The sequence below is a fragment of the Rhyacophila brunnea genome, unplaced genomic scaffold, assembly GCF_057557595.1.
Source record: "Rhyacophila brunnea isolate RB1 unplaced genomic scaffold, BYU_Rbru_1.0 scaffold_16, whole genome shotgun sequence".
In the NCBI taxonomy this organism is placed as follows: domain Eukaryota; kingdom Metazoa; phylum Arthropoda; class Insecta; order Trichoptera; family Rhyacophilidae; genus Rhyacophila; species Rhyacophila brunnea.
The window spans coordinates 17,682,996-17,706,554 of NW_028232816.1; the positions used below are offsets into that span (position 1 = coordinate 17,682,996).

Consider the following 23,559-nt stretch of genomic DNA (forward strand, 5'->3'; position numbering starts at 1 on the left):
GAAACTGCCGATTTTGTTTCCAGAGCCCTCTATTATGTTTGGTTTCTTTATTTTGTATTAAATGTGCTGTCTTCCACGAAGGGATTACTTATTTTGAATGATTTTTAGGAATATGCATATTGTACGAAGGAACAACTTTTTGCTGTTTGACTGAAAATTGTTGTAGACCGACGGTTAGAAACGCTGGTTTATACTATATCGGTATAACGTAATTTGTAAGAAAACTCTATTTCGTACCTATGAGGAGTACAAATATAGCATATGCTGTATCGTATTATGATTTTTGAACAACATTCGGCAGTCGTGAATTATTGTCGTATTTTCCGTTGACGTCTGAAAGTCACGTACGTCATGACGCCCTTTTGTTACACATCAGCTGGTTTGACCCGTGTCCGGAAATTTGTACGTATGCAGTTTGCCGTATCACACTTCATCGTGAAATGTTGTATCTGAAATATAATTTATACGACCATGTTATCGTCGTATATTAAAGACCGTCCAACCACTTTGGTTGTAAAACACGGTTCTTGTCGGTTTACTTAAGGACACCAGTGGAAAACAAATTTTGAAAATAGCCAATATACTGGAGTAGTTTTTAGGTTAGGTTATATTAAGTTAGGTTGGGTTAAATTTGAACGTTATTATTTGCAATGCTCCACGAACAACGCGGATTTTTTCATCTCGGTGCAATAGAGATGAACGTATTGTATTATAGTCATTTCTTTGCAATAAGAAAGCTCACAGCAAACTGTGATACGGTGAAACTTAATACGTACAATTTACATGTAACTGGTTTGACCGTAGCGGTGATTTTGCTGTAAAAACTTTTACTTCAAAAATAAATAATATTAAATGGCGTAGAAAAGCTTTCAATTTTGCGTTTTACATCTTAAAATGGTGGGAAATCTACCGCGAACGTAGGCATTTATTTGGATTAGATGCTACATTTCACCAATTAGCAAACTTCGCCGAAAACTTAATTATGAACGGGAGGGTGATTGGAAAAAGGAGAAATCTCTAACACAACTTAATCGAAGTCATAAATATCTGCTTTTGCGCGACACGACGAACGAAAATTAAGGAAACGATGAGATAATTTAAACAGACATCTCATTGAATAATTACGCCAACGAAAACTGTTTAAAAAAACTAAATTGTTTCATCAGAATTTATTTAATTATAATATGTATATGAGAATGATGAGATGTAGGTGTCGTCGTTACTTGGAAGTTTCGAGGAGAGAGTTTTTTTTTCGATACAAGAATAAATAAATACAATGATAAAGATGACAGAGTAATGTTATACTCGCTGGTACAGATGTACTGATAGGATTAATGTTATCAAGGAATTAATCAGGTTGCGATAATGAAGGTTGACTGTGTCGAGTGACCTGACTCGTGATAAATAGTGAGCCAAGTGTCGGACTCGAGATGACTTTTAATACAAATGCATCCCATTCATTACAAGAGACATTATCGCAATTTATTCAACAAATCATAATATACACTATTGACCTAGGTTATGATTGAGAAAATGCTGACGATCGGTTTCGTCACTTTATTTTGATAACAAAATATAAATATTGAAGTGTGTCACGCTTGAAATGCTGAGTGGTATAATCGCTATATATTATTATGTATATGAACAATCCAAACAATACTATATCATTATCATCATCATCAGCCGGAGTCAATCCACCGCTTCATAAAAGCTTTTTAGTTTCTTTTAGTCTTCTTGGTTCCTACTTATTTGTTGCCACCCACACCCAAAGAACTTTATTAGTTTACTACCCGTTGGTTATCACTCGCTGAGCGACATGTCTAGCCCATTATCATTTCATCTTATTAGCAATCTCTATCACATCGCGTAGTCTTGTCTACTTATTTAAAGATTCGATTATTTTGTGATCTTTCCGCGTTAAGCCCAATTGCCACATTGAGTTACTTGCAATTTTTAGACTTCTCTTACATTTAAGAGTCCATATTTCATATGCTTACGTGAGTACTGTTAGTACACATTGGTTGGACACGTTACGCTTAAGGCACAATAAGAGGTCACTTTTATTAGTTACTATTCAAAGGCCCAAATGCACTCCATGCAGATTTGGTTCTGCGAGAAATCTCGTCATACATCCTACCGTCAATCAACATTTATTGTCCAAGATAGACGTAATTGTTGACTCGTTAAATTTGATTGCTATTAATTGATGGGGATAGTTTTTTATTCATAAAAGCAGTTGATCAATTTAATATTTTGTCTTCGACACATTTTTATTGTTACTCCTACTTTGCAGCTTTCATTTTACAAGCTACTCCATCGCTACACATTAGGTAATTTGAAAAAAATGGGTTAAATCCAATATAATACCTTTCCAAATAATTACCATTAGTGGCCCACCAAACATGGGTGGGTCCTAGCTTATTATAAGAACTTTCTCCATATATCTTTATTCTGGGACAGTGTCTTCCAGGTGTTGAGTGTCGTATTCCGACCATCCGGTCTTGTATCCAGAATGGCCCTAGGATCTAGGGGGTTGGAAACTATCCATTTTTGTTACACGGCCTGCCCATTAAAGTTTGCTAAGTTTAACGAATGCAAAGATACATTCTTCTTGGAAGAGGCTGTAGAGCTCCAAGTTACGTCGTATACGCCATTACTCGTATCTTCCTTCTAGTAAAGGCCCGTAATATGGGCATATTATATACTGCGCAGCATCTTTCTCCCAAACACATTGAGCGCACATCCATCACAGTTTGTGAGAGTCGTTATTACATAATATTTCATAATTAATTAACATATTTTTTTTTTGAAAAATATTTATACCGAATGAGACTTAAATCCACATCCTATAAGGACGTGAGTACAATAAAGGATGCTACATTTTCATATGTTTTGGATTATTTATTTGAATAAAAATAAATAATTATTACAAGATAAAAAGAACTTTTTATATACAACGTTTTTAAATTTTCTGTTGAATCATATAAACTTACTTGACTTGCTAGCTTAAACGATCAAAAAAAATTGTACTTTATAGAAATAATACTGAAATGTCATTTTGATTTCCATAGTAACGCGCGTATATATTATTAATTCAGTTTCTAGGACCCCAGACCCCTAGCAACCAATAACAGTGGATTGGATTACATATTTCGTCCGAAATAACTTTTCATACAAAACAGAATTAACTGAAAATGAATTCAATTCTACTTAAAGATGGCTAAAAGTATTTAAAAAAATGCATTGGCATCGTGTTCTGATATATTCTAAAAGTTTCAAATATTTAGCTAGTCTCGGAAAGTGAGTTAAAAATCAATTGCAAGATTTGTACTGGATAAACAACCACCGGACAAATAAGAATACGACCTAATAGAAACGTTATAATAAAATAGTTAGTTACTTGAATCTAAAATTATTTTGCATCCTTTCGATATTTAGTAAAAATAAATTACTTACCGTTTTTGTTTCAAAATGGAGCTTATGAACCACAAAATCCTATTTTTTGAAAAAAAGATTTTTCTAGTCATTATAATACGATATATCTAAGAAATGTTTATGTAAGTATATTTTTATAGTGTATTAAATTTTTTAATTTTTGATAAGGGAGGGGAGATAGAGAACAATATTTCACCCAAGGGTGGCGACAGGCAAAAAAACTATGTCGAAGGATAATGCAATTGCAAGCTGGGGAAACAAAATTAAGACGTTTTAAATCACGATTGTCAATCGTTGGGTACAACAAGGCCAAGAAAAACAATAAATATAAAGCTAATTTAATTGTTTTCAATTGAGTTAAGAAAATTATCCTCAATATAAAGAATCAATCATCTTGAAAGAGTAAGCAAATTTAAAATTAGGCAAAAATACCTGCAAAATCAGAAACAACCTATCGAAGGCTCATTTTTTAATTTTAATATTATATAGGCATGGAAAAGAATCTAATTGGAAACTTGATTGTGCATCCAAATAATGTGGATGGTCTGTATTACCTGGACGATCATGCGCACAAACATCTTTAATGTTGAAGAACTTGGTATCAAAAACATCCCTTATATACTATACTATACTTACACAAGATTCTTTATATAATTTTTTCAGTTAAAGTGATACAATACAAAGGAGATGGAATATCAGTACTAACAACATAACAATATGAACGAAGGATCAAGATAGATAACGACTATTAATAAAATCTTTATTAATCGCTACCCTCGTAATGGGGCAAAAGATGAGAAAAGAATCAAATAAAATAAGCAAAATTTTGTCTAGTTTCATCGTATTATTTATAAAAAAATACGGTGTTTATCCTAGTTTGATTATTTAAACCGTATTCTTTTTTTAATAAATAAATAAGAACCAATTAGTTATAATATAACGAAATATTATATTTTATGATATCAGAATACTATTATGAATAATTAATTCATGTTTATTCTGGATAATTTCAAAAATATATCATAATAACAGTTATATCATAATAATAATTATTATGTAACCATCTAATAATAATTAAATAAACCTACTTTATTAATACACACGGGGAAATAATATAATCTCATATAGGTAATAGGTATAATCCCACTAATCTAGCAAGGATTAACAGTAAAGAAAATAATTATTGAACAAAACAAAAACATAATGCGACAAGTAAGCCACCATTTATAGGTTAATAATTGATTATACAAAGAAATTAAATATTCGAATAAGTTTATTTGTCTCATTTGAACTACGTGAACTACGTTGACAGTTGTAATAGTATAAAATTATTATTTAGTATAGGAGAGATTCTTATTAATAATAAATGTATCTAATAAAATATATATTGTTAACTTTAATTACAATATGTTAAAGGTTTTCTATTATAAAAGCTTAGTCAGTAAAAAAATATATTTATTTTGTAGGCAAAGAAGACGCAAAATATTAATTTAATAAGTAATTTCCCTAGGAGTCTAGGACGATTCGGTAATGAGACAACTAGGGGCCACGCTATCGAATGAAATTCGAAATAATAGACGTTCGTAAATTATAGGTAGGTAGGTACTTTAAAAAAATATAATATTTAATATTAGTGAAAATAAAATTATGCACACATAAATAATGATTTAATTGTGCATAGGTTTTTTATATAAAATCTCAGTCATGATAATTTTCAAACCGTGTTAAATATATTTATTATGTTAGGAGAAAAATTAGTAATTAAAACTACTAAGTAGTAGAGAGAAACTGATTAAAAATTCTCGTCTACTTTCTGTATAACATCGTAACGAACCTCTAATTATATCATTCGACACGTCGGCACCCAATTGTCCTGGTATCCAGTTGTCATATTCCCTTTATGCAAAACACGTATAGTAAGGGCATTGTATAAAGAGATATAATAATTTTATTTCTAATACTAAAGTCGTTATTAAGTTCATCTTATGTTTACCGTGCCATCCCCTAACGGAAATCGGCAAAGATCAGGGCGATCTTTGCTTTATAATCTGCTACTCAGAACAGTTTGATGGAGACGCACTCATAAAAATTACGGAGATTCTTAAACCATACAATGTGGTGCCATTTTCTGATACGTTTAGCGTTGATCTTTACTTAGATAATGGCTGAGAGACTGTAGTTTTAACTGTAGTTTTCAGGTTTTGATAATACGAAAAATGTATCGGTCATATTCTATTCATTTGAGAACGTTAACATTTATTTTGTCAACCGATCAGTCTGAGACACTTAGGAAATATAGCCACATCTCAAAAGCCTTAATTTTCCATGATATATACTGGCTGAGAGTACATACTACTGTACCGTAGAAAAGAATTGAGACAACATCCTTATCAACTGTATAATTTTTTGTGTAATAAATAATGATAGTTTAAAAAAGAAACGTCATGTACAGAATGTTGCAAATAGTTGTGTAGAATTTATAATTGCATTTTTTTTAAATCGATGTGCTTAACTTAGTCAATGGTGTACTTATTTTAGTTCAATCATTGACACCTCAATTATTAGGTAAATTAGCTTAAACAATATTTTGTAATACTTACACGTCCTTATTGATAAAATTAATATTGCTAGAAGAGTCTGCATCCTTGTGATAAACATTGTTATTCCATCATAAGTACACAATTAATACACACATGTTTTTTTAAAAACTTTAAATGTTACACTAAGTTACTATAACCAACTAAAGGACAGTTATGAATAATTACAATAAATAATGTAGTATATTATTTTTAATATAAAAACGTATTTCTAAGTCACCATTTAAAAAAAAATCAATTAATTAATTTATTATTAACGTGTTAAATCTATTACTAATTATTCATATTAAACAGTTAAGTTTATTTCAATACAATAAATTATATTGTTTGCCACTTTCAAATCACTTCACAAACCATAATTACGTACGTTAAAAATGACACTATTGTTAAATAAAAGTGATGACATGTTTTTTTAAAGGTATATATAATTCTTTTAAGTCATCATGTTATCACTTTAATAAATCCACACACCATTTCACACCATTCCTAATAATATTTACATTGCACTGTGTATATTATTTTATTTTATAACATAACGTTACCTTACTTTGAAAAGGTTCTAATTGCACTTGACCATGTTTTGAGCTATGAGCGTTTGAAATTTGGAATGGTCATATTTTCTATATAAAAATACATGTAAATAGATCTCCGGCATACTGCTAATTTCCATAGTTGACAATAGATGACTCTGAAATGAACGTATATGATAGAATATGGCTAATGGAACCTTTTCCCACCAAAAAGTCATTTTAGGCCAAAATGTCAGTTAGAACCTTTTCAAAGTAAGGTAACGATAACAGCTAGTGTTAATACAAATAACATAATTTAATAGCGGAGAAAAACTATACTACATTATTACAAGGGCGCTTTATAGATTCGACCGCGATTTCAAGGAAACGTAGGGTTATGGGTCGTCCCGACGCATGTTCGGTCGACGACGCCGCAACGCTGACTGTGGGCAGGGCGTGGGACGCGCCCCCTCTCCCCCCGCATTCAGATGTACCTACTTCACCCCCTTATGACGAGCTTTTCAACCCCCCATCTCCCCTAAATGGTTTTCACGCGAAGAAAAGTGTTTGGATAAATGTATCGCTAAATATGTAACGATGGGAATAATGTATTGTGTATTTACTTATTATATATTGATATATGAGCTATACCATAAATATAAAATCTACTGGTTATTAAATATTGTTCACATATTTGTGATTGTTAAGAAGTTATTCGGCTATTTTAGGTGTTAAATAAATGTGGGGATTAGAAACAATAAATGGCAGTTTTCATTTTTGTGAAATGTATTAAAAATGTCTCATTTGTATACCAGTGGCCAAGGGTGAAGGTAGACTATTAAGATCCCACATAAATAGTGCACGCTAATATTTGCCAGTCATACATATTTATTTTCATTGAACTAAGATGACAGTGTGAAGATAGTTCAATTTTTATAATTCAATTAAACCCTGCGTAAACTACGCCATAGTAGATAATCGTCAAATGTATTCGTTTATCTATAAAATATCTGAAATTATGCAATTAAACCATACATCATTTGAGATATTTATAGAAAGAAGAATATTTTTATAGATCATGGTTTGGCTTAAGGCTTAATGAATTTAAAAAAAACTTACCAACACTATCTGTAATATTATGAATTCTTAATTTAACAAAAACCAATAAGTGCTTTGCCGACAAAAAAGTGTGCGCTATTTTTGTCGGATCGCTAATAATTATGGTTTGGTTTAGGCAGAGTTTAATTGGATTTTAAAAACTAACCACCACCTTCTCCAAATTGTATTCTTAGTTCAATGAAAACAAATATGTATGATTGACAAAGTTTATTGAGCACTACTTATGTCGAAACTTAACAGCCTACTTCCACCCCATCCACTGTTAGTTGTATACTAATATTATATCACATTTTGTAGAATAACATGTTTTTAGAAAATAATACGATATTTTTATAGATTAGCCTACATTTTTCAAAATTAGAATCTGTTATTGTGTTTCTATGGCCCTTATGTTATCTTTATGTTAATATTTAAAAAAAAAACATTTGGTTCAAAAAAAAATACATAAAAATCACATAACAAGTCACAGTAGAATTGGAAAGGCATAAATCTACGCAATAGCCTCTGGTTTGGCCTGGTGTATATCTGATACTTCTTAAGTAAAGACACACGATAATATGTTGCATGACTCTACAATATGCTCACCACACTCACAAAGTGGCGACTCTTTCAAGATCCACTTATCCAGTATATAAGCACATCTGAAATGCCTACACCGGATCCCGTTCACATACACGTTTGTCTAGCAAACTCAGGTAAGGTGCATGACAGTTGAATTGCTAGGAATCTACTTGCTTGCTCTCATTCAGAACTATTCCTGAAAATCAGGAATGATTACTCGAGCGAAGATAATTTTTTGATGGTGACGTTATAACAGTATGGAGTGGGAGTTTTGTTTTATTTAAATGTGTCTTATGTTTCTTCATGTTTCGCATTCACTTTGGTGATGACAGCATAGGCAACCGTTGGAACGGTGTTGAGGATAGACTGTCACTAATGATACGTATGGCTGGTTTAAGATGTGTGTCGATGCTGTTGACTTGAGCACTTCGAGACCAGACAGCGACTATTCAGCAACATAACATACCAGAGCAAGTGCTTATTTATTAGGCACTTGGTTTTACTTTTGACTTACGCTATATGTGCCCGGTATAGCACATACTATTCATGTTAATAATAGATTAGATGACATACCTACCTAATAATGTTCATTTATAAATGAATAGTAATGGAGAAAATGTAATACTTTAGCTCATTACACTCTTCTCAACCGTAATTATACCCATATATTATTTTTAAATCATGACCGATCCTAATAAGATCATATGGGCCTCTACATATTGGAGGTTTGTATAAAGAGATTTTTGTTTTTACGAGAAATCGATGTTAGCCACTTGCTCAACCTATTAGGTCTATACTCTGACTCAAACACAAATTGAAAAATAATAATATGTATATTTGCCAGACCCAAGGTTTACACCAGGGACCCACGATGTTATAGGCCGACACCTAAGCCGCTCGGCCATCGTGCGCGTAAAATAATAAATACCTTTATTATTTTTAACACTAAAACATGCCATGAGGCTCATTGACATTAATGCAATCAGTAATATAAGTGAACCAATCACAAACATCCAAGCTTTGAGAAAATGGCAAAAATATATTGTGACCTCACCGGGAATCAAACTCGGAGCCCCACATGAAAGACCAGCGGCTTATGTACGGATTACGACGGCTGCTTGATAGTTGTAGATCTTTGCTACCACGTGTATCCGCAGAAATTTACTAACAGTGAGATCATATATTATTTTTGTACGAACGATTACACCATGTATTTTTATCTAACACATGTTTCAAACCATGAACGAATATAAGAAGTATGGGCCACCATAGAGTAGAGGTTGTATTAAAAGATTTTTATTTTTACGAAAAATAGATGTCAATCACTTGTTTAACTTACTATCCATACTCTTTTTCCAAATACACATCGAAAAACAACATGTGAAGCTTTGCTGGACTCAGGATTTGAACCCGGGACCCACGACATTATAGACTTGATGCGTAACCGCTCAGCCATCGTGGCTGGTATAATACGTAAACCCATTTTTCTACTCCAAAATGAGTTTTATTTTTAATTGAACGGGTTAATATAGTATTTCGGGCATCAATTAATGTCCCTTGACGGAAGGTATTTAGGGCAAAATTACTCACATAATTGAGTTGTCATGAACCGCGTTGAGTTGTTTGAATAGTATCTTTGATATTCCATTTTACATACAGTGTTCAACCAATGTGCGAGCCCTTGAAAAAGCTAACCAAATATGTTGTTCGGAGAGTTGACAACCGCTGGATAAATGAAGTTATACAGTAGTACCCATGGGGTATCAAATGATCAGATGGCTGTCCTCTAAAAATCACTGAATTCACTGAACTCACCAAGTTTGGAGGAGGCCTTTATCCAACTGTTGATCCTGCCAGGTTATTTTATGTCGATAACGCACACGTAGTAATAAATATCATTAATGGAGCCATAAAGGGTAACACTTCATATTCAGTTTTGACTTACCTATACCTTCCCCATATAAAACCTCCCTGGCTACAAAATGGTGCGTATTAATGAGATAATAAGTTATTGGATGCATACCAACGAATGCCGTTTGCCTTACAAAATTACAAACGCCTTATTTAACCATGCTTACTTATCACTATCGGACTCTTATTTCGTTAAAGATAGGGGCGGTTTCTTTGTGTACTTATTGTATCAGTGTTGGTTTATTTTTCCTCAAATTATAATTTGCAATTTTTTTACGTGTTTGATATAAATAAAGATTATCTTATGTACCAAAATGCTTATGAATTATCGAAAAGAAAATGCTGCACCTAAAATGTGAATCAAGTATTCATTAGTTGGTTTTCAACTGGACTCGAGTGAAACCTCAAATGATTTTCATCCGATTTTTTTTGGCAGCAGTGTAATCGTTTTATATTTAAAATATTATCATCCACTAAAAAAATATATTATTCTAAAAATACTATTCAATACTAGTGATTAATTATATTTTTCAAATTGTATGTACCTACTTAGTATGGTTTTTTTGTATAATTTCATGTCATGTCATGACCGTCCTAAAATTATAATTTGTAGGTATATCCAATAGGACATACCTTATTATAACTGTGTCAAATTTACACAGCACATAGTATGTATTTATATTCATGGTAAAAAAGTAAATTAGATGATGTTAAAAACAACCTCTTTAGAGTGTTGCTTTTAACTATCATGGAACCCATTTTAACAAAGTGTTTTATTATTGAGATGACAAAAAATAATTCCCCAGTAAATTAATAATGTTGAAAAATATATTATTATATTATTATAAAAAAAATAAAAGAATGCTTTTGTAATAATTATGGGTTAGATTTGATAAGAAAATGATACGGTGAATATTGAGAATAGATGTAATTTTCAATACTGACGCCTGTCCGTTGCGATATGCTATTACGAAAAAGTAAAAACAAGGTATTATAGAAATGTTGAAAGATAGTTTGTTGAATTGTACCTCCTGTTGAACGTTATTTTTTCTTTTCTATGTAAATATATACATAATTGAATTTATATATATTTCGCGGGACAAAAACACAGACTTTAACATAAAGAAAATACACGAATTACGATTATATTAAATCTAAGAAAACTAGGCAAAGTTCATTATACTATATAAATAATAATTTGAAAAAAAAATAACTAGAATGCCAATTTTCTCTAAATACATATTGAATTATTCGAAAAGTAAATAAAATAGTCGAGAATAAGCAAAGATTTTATTTCATTCATTACCGACAAACGGGCATTATTCAAATGGCCGTGAGCAGCCGACATCGTGCACGAAATATGGATATTAAAATTTTTATTGCTGATATTTGGCATAGTAAAAAAATACTATTCCAATATTCAAAAGTATCCAAACATACATAGTAGCAGGGGCGAAATCAAATATCTCATGTAAATATTTTTCTTTCTTACTTTTACAATAATATAAATTCAGTGTCCTCTCTTTCTCATCTCAGTTATCAGTTGCTACTTTAATAATTCAGAATTATTATGACTATTCTAAAACACGGTATATTTAACGACTGTCACACTCCGTTCCTAACATTTTTCTGCTTACCTCAGGGTGGAGAAAGACTGTCCCCATTAAACTCAGTGCACGTTCTTCATCTTCATCTTCTTCTTCTTCTTCTGCTCTATCTGTGAGACTGAATGTAGTATTATTATAAATATTACCAGATGGCAGTATGTTTTATATTAATATTGTATTCTGTAGTTTCAAACTCAATTATTTATCTGTGAGCTGCTAAATCAGTTTAGCGGAGCCTTTGTAGAGTCTCCTAAATACGCCATCACTAATCTCGTTCATTTGTAAAGCGGAAACTTTGAGCTGATGGTTCTATTTTATCCATAACGTTTCTATTTTCTAATTGATTATGTATGCCGTTAAAGTAGGTTACACCACCCTATTCCTACTATAATCATCCTTAAATCTTTTGGATAACACACTAATTTCTAGATAATCTTATAACTCAGTATATTCATTCAAACTATTGTGAGAGTGTATTTTTTCTCACGACCCAATTAAAATACAAGATCCTACTAATTTTTCAAATTTAGAATGTTGTTTTTATACATATAATAAATTAATACGCCTTTTGCCTTGCTCTCTTTTTAACATATTTTTATATTTTCTCTCATACGTAACCCATAATTCAAGACAATAATTATATGTATAATTATTTTCATTTATTTAATTTTACAATATGAGCTAAATATTTCGTTTAACATGACTTTTAAATAATTACAAGATAAAAAGAACTTTATATATACCACGCTTATAATTTTCTGTTGAAGCATATAAACTTGACAATCCTATGTATTAATAATTTAGAACAAATACATAAGGCAATTGTCAACAAATCATTTTTTTTGCTATTTTGCAGCAAACAAACAATTAATATAGAATACTGAAATGTCATTTTGATTTCCATAGTAACGCACGTATATATTAATAATTTAGTTGCTAGGACCACCTCCTTAGCAACCAATAATAGTGGATTGGATTACGGATTTCTTCCGAAGTAACTTTTCATACAAAACAGAATTAACTGAAAATGAATTCAAATCTACTTAAAGATGGCTAAAAGTATTAAAAGAATGCGTATGTTGATATATTCCAAAAGTTTTAAATGTCTAGCTAGTCGGGAAGTTAGTTAAAAATCGATAACAAGATTTTTACTGGATAAAAACCCACCGGACAAACAAGAATACGAGCTAAGAAAAACGTGGTAATAATAAAATAAGTCTTGTAAACATTTTTTTACACATCATGTTATTGTAGTAAATAGGCATACTTGACTTTGATTTAGCTTACGTTAGCAGTATGTTTTGTCTGTGGGTTTTTAGACGAATGTCACATTGAAGCTTTGGTTGGTATAATACAATATAGTAGTTTTTTTCTGGTAATGTAATAGTTTTCCGTCAATATTGTGTGTCGCCCTGATCCGTCCCTTTGAAATAGTAATGGGATCGCATTTGTCCCAATTTCGCTTGCTTTCGTTTCGAGAATTGTTTTCATCCGCATTATTCGTGCCATAAATAATCGTCTCTTACCATGCAAACGGTTTACGGCCATTTTTATGCTTACTCATTCTTGTTATAGTTTTGCGAAGCGCGGGAAAACTTGGGATAAGAGTATAAGGTGGACCTGTTTTCTAAGTTATATGAAAACTTATGAACGAAAAAACATACGGTCACCACATAAGCAAAACATTTTTCTTTTACTTATGTTTTTAGACGTTACTTAGGGATATACTTATCCCTCTACTACCTAATACTTCTTAATATCCTCATTATTATATCACACTTACACCGCATAATGATTAACAAAGCATTAACCTAACCTTTTCCGTATCCGGAAAATTTGTACGTAAACAGTTCACCGCAGGACACTTATTCGTGCGCCGTAGTACGTGAAACATGAGTTCGTGTAACATTTAATCAAATTACGATTTCTTCGTTGAACATTTCACCGTGGAATACATTTGTAGGTATCTTACAAAATGCGGCAATAGTTTGCAAATAGTACTGTTCCAATTAGATTAATCCTAACCTAACCTAACCTAATAAAGACATCTCCACATGTTGTAGCATACGTACAAATAGACTCCACGGTGAAATATTCAACGAAGAACTCGGCATTTGATTAAATGTTACACGAACTCATGTTTCACGTACTGTGGCGTACGAATAAGTGTCCTGCGGTGAACTGTTTACGTAAAAATTTCCGGATACGGACAATATTACTGTAGGTAAAATGGCAATGCCTATTGTGGCAACATAAAAAAGTCTAATAAGATCTCATCATAATTATTTGTTTTATCTACTAACAACCTACTAGTCATAATATTACCTTGATTTCATCCCTTATGTTTACATCTCTATGATATCAGAGGTGAATAAATGATTTGAAAACAGGTCGAGAGCAAAGCCCCGGTAAAATTGTATAAATAAAAAATAATGCATATCGAGCTTTCAGCTTTAATTAATTATAGCTGTAATATATATATATATATTTGAATACAATATAATATACGATAGAATGAGTAGTCAATATAATTAGTTACCTAATATATAACTGTAGAAAAAATATGAAAATATTTTTTTACATTTGGTTGTTTTCTAATAATAAGATTGATGGCAATGTAATCGAATCATAACATGTTTTAGTAATTGAAATTTTCCTTTGAAGTACGCTTATGAATTTCATGCAGACATTAGGTAAGCCTACCTACTTCGTTTGAATTATAAATTATTTGAGCAGAAAAAAAACATATTTTCTTGCCTATATATAATTTCAAATGCTTGTCAAATGGAAAGAATGGGCATTATATTTCGCAAACAGAAGGATTTTATTTATAGATGTCAAATAAAAAAATAAAATAAAAGCACTTTAAAAATAATTATGACTTCAACTTATATTACAATTTATTTGAACATACGTGTAGCGGCCAATGACTTCGGGCCTTGTCGATAGTTTAAGAATTAGCAAGTCATTTAAACTATCGCATAATAGTCGCATCTACAGTCAGCACATTCTACACGCGTGTTATTCTTTGATGGGATCGAAACGTTTGAAGTGCAATAATGCGGAATCCAGCAGATTTTTCAATTGCAAACTTCATCACTGATGACTCGCAATATGCATGCATATAATTAGCGGATCATAGACAGTTGATGAGTTAGTCAGTCTAAATACATATATTAATACCTATCAATCTTAATCTCAGTCCGATCAGTAAGCTTCGTGTCTCTCGCTCTGTAACGCATTCTGTTCCACCGAGACTCGGACCTCGGAACAGTATCATAAGTACTGTTACATAACGCTCTTGTACCGACTTTTTATGTTGTAAATAAAACTCGCTCCTCCATCCATCAGAGCAACCACCAAATCTCGAATTCTCATCTCTTCTCCTGACGACTCTCTATCTACACCTCCTGGTCATCCCTAATCATGGCGGTCTCGTCCCTCAACCACGAGACCCGCCAAATACATAATTTATGAAATGAAAAATATTGGTGCTGGGTGGAACTTGAACCCGCATCCATCGGATTCCAATCAATATGTTTTACCAATTCACAAAAGTTGGTCAACAATGTTAAGGAAATTTAATACGTAATAATTACTAAAAGTTGCATAGTTACTAGTTATTTTTGCCCTAATGATGCAGGGGGTTAAATCAGTATTGCACATTGGCCATAATCCGATGGATGCGGGTTAAGCGCGACCCAAATTGAGGTGCATGTCACATCATGGGCTGCCGCAACGGGAAAAAAATTGTGTTATGTCGTTATTATTGGTGTTTAAAATATTATCAGACTGATGCTCCCATCCCGTAGCACATTTTGGACTTTTAAACGAACATTGTCAGTTGGAAAAATCTTCCGTAATCACTAAAACAACAATGAGGGCACTTCACGCTGAACTGCACTTTATCGGCATCTGCATGACGTTTTGAACGTTTTTATCATATTCCACATGCCTGCACTTTTCGAATGTCATGTCGAAATCACGATTTTTTGTTTTTAGCGGTTGGCACTATGTATTTTCTATGAGAATATTGTCTATTATCTATGGTCTGCAAGTTGGGTTCTATTAAAAATATTATCTATGGATGTCATGTCAAACGTAATTATAACGTACGTAATTGAAATTAGCATGAATAATTAATAATAATTCAAATTACTAATACATTATAGTAGGCACTCTTCATCAGTGTCATTCTTCAGTGAATTTACGAGATGTTGCACGTCCAAAATATTCTGCAAAATGACGAAACCATAGAAATTATCACCATGAGTTCACGTGATAGTCCGCGACATGCACCCACGAGTATATTTTTTTCAAGATTTTTAAGCGGTTTATATATAATTATTATTTACAAATATATAATATAAAATTAAATATTAGGTATGTATGTAAAGCGATAAAAATATTTGCACAAAAATTAATTTAAATAAATTAAAAACATAAAGCATCGCCGAATATGATGTCTACTGTGTGCTAATGAGTCGTATAGCATTTGCAACCAGCGTCTTATTTGTCTGCAGCGAGGAAACTTGGAAGTGAAGAATGATTATGACGTGATTGAACACGCAGAATGAAAAAATACGTGCATACCCTAGGGCAGGGGTCGGCAAACTCTTGAACCAAAAGAGCCAAATATGTGTGGCACAACGGTTAAAAAAAGAATTCGAGAGTCATACGTATATTTTTATAAATATGATTTATTTAAATGAAATAATTACATTTTATAATTGTTTATTTATTACGTGAAGAAGATTTCCCGAATAAAACTAACGTAAATACTTAATATTATAAGTTTTTATTGTTGATATTATAAATATAATTTTTACAGAATATGAATTACATACAATTTTTACGCATTCCTTAAAACTAATGTGAACAATGACCTTCCTTGCATTTCTTTGGAGAGTGTGTATGTTTGGTATATAACTTGTAATTTTTAATTTCAGGCGGGACTCCAAAAAATTCTCTTCGGTTTTGGCTTCTCTAAATGATATTTATATTGTTCATGTTTGAAAATGATTGTTCACATAGATATTATTATGAAGACTCGAATATGAGTTCGGAAAGCTATTCCATAATATGTATTAAAAATTGTAGTATCTACTTTATGTAGATCTTTTAGAGAGCCCCACTTGTGTTGTGAAATTAAATTGCATTTTTCTCTCTCCAAATCTTCAATTTTGGTGGCAAGATCTACAAATTTTGAGCTCCATAACTATTTTCTTGTTAAATCCACCAATAAAATTGTATTTCAAAAGTGCTCGTGTCAATATTAAATGGAGAAAAATTTGATTGGTCGACTTTTGGAATGTGCGGATTTAAAACAACAACAATCATACGTTTTTGCATCAACCATCACGGAGGAAAAATTAGGCTCGCGATAATGTCATTATATAATATAATAAATGTACAAATAAATGACAAAAAATAAAAAATGTGAATTTTTCAAAAGTTTTTGTAAAAATTGGTAATTTGGCAAAGAGCCGCCCGCCAATACCCAAAGAGCCACGGTTTGCTGACCCCTTCCCTAGGGTATTAATTATAAGATTACCCAAAAACGGATATTTTTGAGGACGCTGCATAATACCAATATGTTCCACATGTAGAGTGGGTATGGATAGAGAAGAAAATGTACCCTAAAATTTTGTTTAAACGGCATTTGAATGTCTGTAATCCATTTATTGTGGTATTCCGTTTACGGTTTGTACAATAAAAAAAATCATAATACGTTTCACGTTTTATTTGATTTGTGTTTACGTGTGAACGTATGTGTATTTATTTTATTACGGAGGGAGAGAAAAGTCTTCTCTTGGCATGATTGATAGGATATGTTCGATTCTTTGTTTATGGCATTGGTTATACGACCCTCATGTGCTGCATAACGCGGATAAAGTTAACGGTTGGGAGTAAACCAGAATCAGTGTCACGGGAAAGATTGTGATATTATTACACGCGATAAATTCGAAATAGTTTTAAATAGTTTCTTAATTTCAAATACGAACTGTATTCTCAATTCAAATTTAATCGTATTATGCAGACATATACATTTTAACCAACTATTTTTCTGTATTTAACGAATAATTTACAAGATTTAAGAATGTAACAATCTTTTAATTGAACATACATAATTTGAAAACACTTCTGAGAACAAATAATGTAATATTTACGTCGGTCCCTATTAAAAAAGTCGGATCTGAAATTTTGTCATTTTCGGATTATTACGTAAAAGTTATTTAAACACTTTAAACATTTATACCACAATCACAGTTTTTTTTTTGTTTAAAAAATTTCGAGATATTCAAGTTAAAAATGACGTATCTACCGAGAGTGTCCGAATAACAATGTCGGTTATTACCAACCGACATTGTTGGCTGGGCGTGGGTGAGCAAGATGCGTCGGATCTGACAGTTGCTGCTATGTTCACCGGACAGACGGATGTTCTTATAAACGTTTAGAAAAGTTTCTATAACCCGTATTGTTATTCATTATGGCATGCAATAGGTCACAAAGGATATTTGATGAAACATCTTTGATTGTTCGTACTGAAAAATAGCATTTTGCAGATCCGACTTTTTTAATAGGGACCGACTATATTATATATAATATATTATACCAATATATATTTTTTTTTGAATTTCGAACATGTGTTTCTCGGGATCTGCGCCCTCTCACATTGACTACAATGCTATAGGCGTCCTATAATAGCATTGCAACAAATTTTAACTAATGGTTATTACAATTCTCTCTGAAGCGCTTTCTAAATTGTGTTACTTTTGGAAATCGGCTTTTGTATTTTAAATCAAAATAAGTATTAATTACTATAATTATAACTATGCGGTGGCACGGATTACTGTTTTTGATTTTTGTTGTAACTTAATTGAAAATTTAACGAGTACTGGTCCAATTTTTTAAACACACAGGTAAATAGTAATGCGTGAATCATGATTCAAATAACAAGAAATGGAATTCTACAAAGTAAATGCCAACTCAATTAATGATTCAAATAATTATAATATGTGACTGATATATTGTCCGTAAAATTATAAGCATTTTATACCTTCTATAAGATACGTATAAGTATAAGTACTTATTCCACTTTTAATCAATATATTAGGACCGGTTTCGTCCGCCTCAGAGGGACTTTTTTTAAAACAATATTTATCAAACAAAATACAAGGCGACAGAAATAATATAACAATAAGTACATAAATTATCCGTCCAATAATACCTTCCCAAAACAAATTAATTTCAAATTAATGAGGTTGGAAATAAATATTTCATTCTATATAAGGGGCATTAAACAAATTATTTTAAAATATTATTGTTATTGTAAGTGTTGAGTGTTTCATATTTTGTGTGTTGTTAATATTTTACTTTAATTAAAACAACAATACAATGCAGAGTCCACCATGAATTGACAGTTAACAAAATAGAGGAAATGCCTGTATGTATTATTCTCATTACAACGTATTCATAATTTAACGTTAAACTAAAAAAGTAATAATGGGAGATTTGAAAACAATAACTTACTTACGTAACGTTAATAATTGATACATAATAAAATGTAGAATTAGATTTGTAATTGGAGCGTTAAAGCATTAGTGTTTCAATTGTAACATTATATTAACTCAAATGTAAATTGTGGTACTTGATTAAGGTCACCATTTGACCGAAATACTTAAAAATATATAATAATATGATGAATACCAACTGATAAACATGTTATACAAAAATGGAGTATGGTCTTTTAAATGTTTTTTTCTATCGTTAATCGAATCAAAAAAATTTAATATCGTAAACCGGAAATTATTTATTAGGTACCTCTTTTCATTCTGTACTTATTTTAAATAATAATGATATAGAAACTTCGACGTTTTCATTTCAATAAAAATAACACACAAAATAAAAACCGTATAACATACAATATTAATATATTAATTATAAATAGCAAATACTTCGATCACTTAGCTATATTTTATATCATTTACATATAAAATATAACTCACATATTGAAGTGTTTATTATTTCTAGTATATAAAGTATTAACAATAAAAAATATAATAATATAATAAAAGTATGTATGCTTATATTTTGTTTTGCCCTTTTAATAAATATTTTTATACGGTGTGAATAATATTGCTTATTTTCTAAACTCATAAAATCCAGGTTTGGAATCAAACACAACCGAAATATTACGATTAAAAAAATTATCACATCTCATTATCAGGAGCAAATCGTTTTTCCAACTTTTAATTATTCTGTAAAATTGTGTAGCTTTACTATACAATACATCTTTAACCATTATGTGCCAAATGAAACCGTATGATTTTTTGTATTACAATATGTATTAATGTAATTTTTAGACCACTTTTGGAATGTTAAGCTCGGTACCACTCTCTACCGATAGACTGCTCCGATCGCCCTTCCAATATTGTCTGCGCCGATTGGCCTCGATTGCTAAATGTCATTTGGATCGTTCACTAGAGTCGTGGGTAAAATAGAATATATTTTTACTTTTCGTGCATAACTTAACCAACAGTCGGTGACAATTGACTCAATCTGTTTGAATGAATGTTCTCAGTAACCATCGACCCAACTGTCACCAATCGTCTTTTGGGTAGTGAGCGAAAAATTTCGACGATTGGGGCTGTGCCAGTGAAATTTGGGACATAAAATAAGCAACTACATACAATATTATAATAATATACCTACAAACGAGTAGGTTTACACAATATGAACCGTATTAGATACCATATCAAGCAGAAAGCAGAGAGCACAGAAAAATGCTTTAAAAGCATAATGACTTACGAGCTTCAATATAATGAAAAGCGAGCCGAGAAGAAATTTAGTCAGAAAATACTCATTTGAGAAATTATCGAAAGGAAAATAGTTTCCGATAGAAGTAAAATAACTATGGTTAGGCTAGTTAGTAGGTGGAAATGGTTACATAGTAGTAATTGATAAAAAAAATAGCTCACATTTGCAATAAATGTAGGTATAAAGGATCCACAAAAATATTGAAATGCTTACAATTCCCTTTTTGCAATAACCAATGATAAAAATGATTTATAGGTACCTAATATGGACTGTTTTTTTATCTTCACTTTGTAATAATTATTTAATCCATTAAGTAGAGGTTGATTTTTTATTTAGCTCATTAGGTTTGGTAATAGATCAGAAAACACATAACTAACCATATTGCAAGGTTGGTTCTGAACACTTTGTCGTTTTTAACATTTACAATTTAATATAGATACAATTTAGCTTTTCTTACTTCATTTCTTTTATTGAAAATTTTTACGTACTGATTGTCTGATATATATTGTATGAGCAATTTTATTTTTTTTAAATTGAAAAAGGTACCTGCAAGAAAGAGATTTTATTCCAAGAATCTTAAAAATATATCTCACAATTCTGCTTTATTTAATTGTATGACAGCTTTACTTTTTTTCGAATAAAGTTACCTACACCACTGTTGTGAGAAACATTATACATTAGAGATGTCCTTGAAAAGAACTTTATGTGGCACTCTTCTGGCAACACGTGATTCGGAATAAGAGTTTCATTGGAAAAGACACCACTGGAGAAAATAATACTTACCGCATTTCTTTTTCTTTAGTGGCAATATAATATATTTATGGCAGGATATTATTTTTAACCGGGCACCTTGGCCCACTGATAGAGTTATTGGATACAATCTTACATATTGTGGTGGTTCAACTTTAGCATGGTATTCTTTCCTTTGACTTGAGCTGATCGGCTATTGGAAATTGGTTTCCACGAGGTCTGATTATTTGATATTTAAAAAGTTTGTGGCGATATATGACAAAAGATAATTTTGGATATTATAATAAATCCAATAAATTCTACACACTCGTGTTATTCATAATCAGGATTACGGATATTCTTTATGGACTACTCCCAAAACAAGTTTGAAGTGTGCTTTTCATTCATTGCGGCGTGATTAAGAAGAATTGTTTTTCGTGGCACCCATATCTGTGCGGATCTTGGCAAAAAGCGTAGGGTGACACAGAAAAATGGCACAATCTTGTGCAAGGATAATGCTCGAACGCTTGGTGTAAATAAGTAGTTGTATTATATATGTTGATATATTGCCGTCTAATATAACAATATAATAAAATATTATAATTAATAATATAAGAATAAAGAAGTACGTGTTTACATCTAGCGCTCGCTGTGCAGCGCTGCTAGATACCGATGATTGTCTGTAAGAGTGAGACAGATTCTTCTTCCCACTCTTACACCGCACCTATGTGTGCGGCGTGATACTAGTTAGTTCTCTTCGGTCATTTGTAACGCGCGCATGTAAAATGTAATCTTTCTGTACAATAATATTCATGCAGTTGAATATAAATAAACTTAACTGTATATTAAAACTACGTTGCTTATTTACGATCCTCAAAACAATCCACTATTCCCAACAATCTCCTATATATTATTATCCTAAGAGATTTTGGAAAACGTACCAACTTTTTTATTGAAATACCATTTTGTTGACTATTAAAGAAATTCACTTCAATTTTTGGAGTCCCGAATCTACTTCAATTTGAATCCGGCACAATATGATAAAAGTCGACACAATCACAGATAATATTGTTTTTAAATCGCGTTTTATATCTGTCACCATACATTTTCGCATCTTGCTGTCCGTGTACCTCAAATTGATTATAATGTCGTTTAATACTTTCTAAATAATCGATATTTCATAAATCTAAATTAATATTCCACAAAACTATTCAAATCTGTAAGCGGCACATTGGCGTACTATTCGTTTTGATAAGAAATAATTACATATTTCCTCACTTATTACTACGAAAATATAATCAAAAACCACTTCACTGCCACTTATCTGTCAAACTGAAATAGATGATTGATTTTCAATTGTTTTCTTTTGTGATATAAAGAAGTTCATTTGACGTGTCAGAATTCAAATTTAGAATTTGCAGGAATAATCGAAAAATGTGACATTTTCTATTAGCATATTAAATAATCAATTTTAATCAAGATTATTGTAAGATGAGTTTTCTATTAATTAATAATCATAGAGAATTTTATTGATTATATGGTAGGATGATATGCAATTATTCCATAGATAACATAATTGTTTTCCAAATTTGATTTTTTTTTAAATACTTCTTTGTGGCTGTTCACGGATTTTTTTATTATTGAATAATTACCTCGGCTACTAATTTTCATAGATTACAATATAGTCATATTAAGTTGCCATTGCAAACAATAAAAGAAATTAATACGAATTGTTATAGTGATATTGTATAATATCTACCTATTTTTATCATCCTATTCATCATCAATCTGGAGTTATCCACTGCTGGATGAAGGCCTCCTCAGTCTTATTATACTCCTTACTTACACATGAATTATTATATTTATTAAAATCGGTGATATTATATTATATCTATATTGCCATTATCATCCTGAGTCTGAATCAATCCACTGTTGGATGAAGGCCTCTCTAAGTTGTTTGTATTTTTGTTGGTCATACGAATTGCTATATTTATCAAAATTGCTGATATTATATTTACCCATTCATAATATCTTCATTATCATCATCAACCAAGACCAATCCACTGCTGGATGAAGGTTATCCCAACCTAATTCTACTCTTCTTAGTCATATAAACTGCTATATTTTTTAAATTTGTGATTTTTTATACCTACCCATTTATATCGTCATACGCGTCATCAACCTGTATCAATCCACTACTGGATGAAGGCCTCTTTAAGCTGATTCCACATTTTTAGGTTTTATAAATTCCTATTCTTATCAGAATTGGTC

At 31.3% G+C, this 23,559-nt stretch overlaps 1 protein-coding gene across 1 annotated transcript in view; it reads right to left on the bottom strand.

Annotated features, from left to right (window-relative positions):
- Nucleotides 1–6,176, bottom strand: part of LOC147074485 (zwei Ig domain protein zig-8-like) — an 89,564-nt gene extending 83,388 nt beyond the window's left edge. Inside the window, exon 1 of the mRNA XM_085943431.1 lies at nt 6,036–6,176. Within this exon, the coding sequence (XP_085799557.1) occupies nt 6,036–6,093 (58 nt within the window). The 5' untranslated portion in view covers nt 6,094–6,176. The remainder of the gene's footprint in view (nt 1–6,035) is intronic.
- Between the last annotated feature and the right edge of the window lie 17,383 nt (nt 6,177–23,559).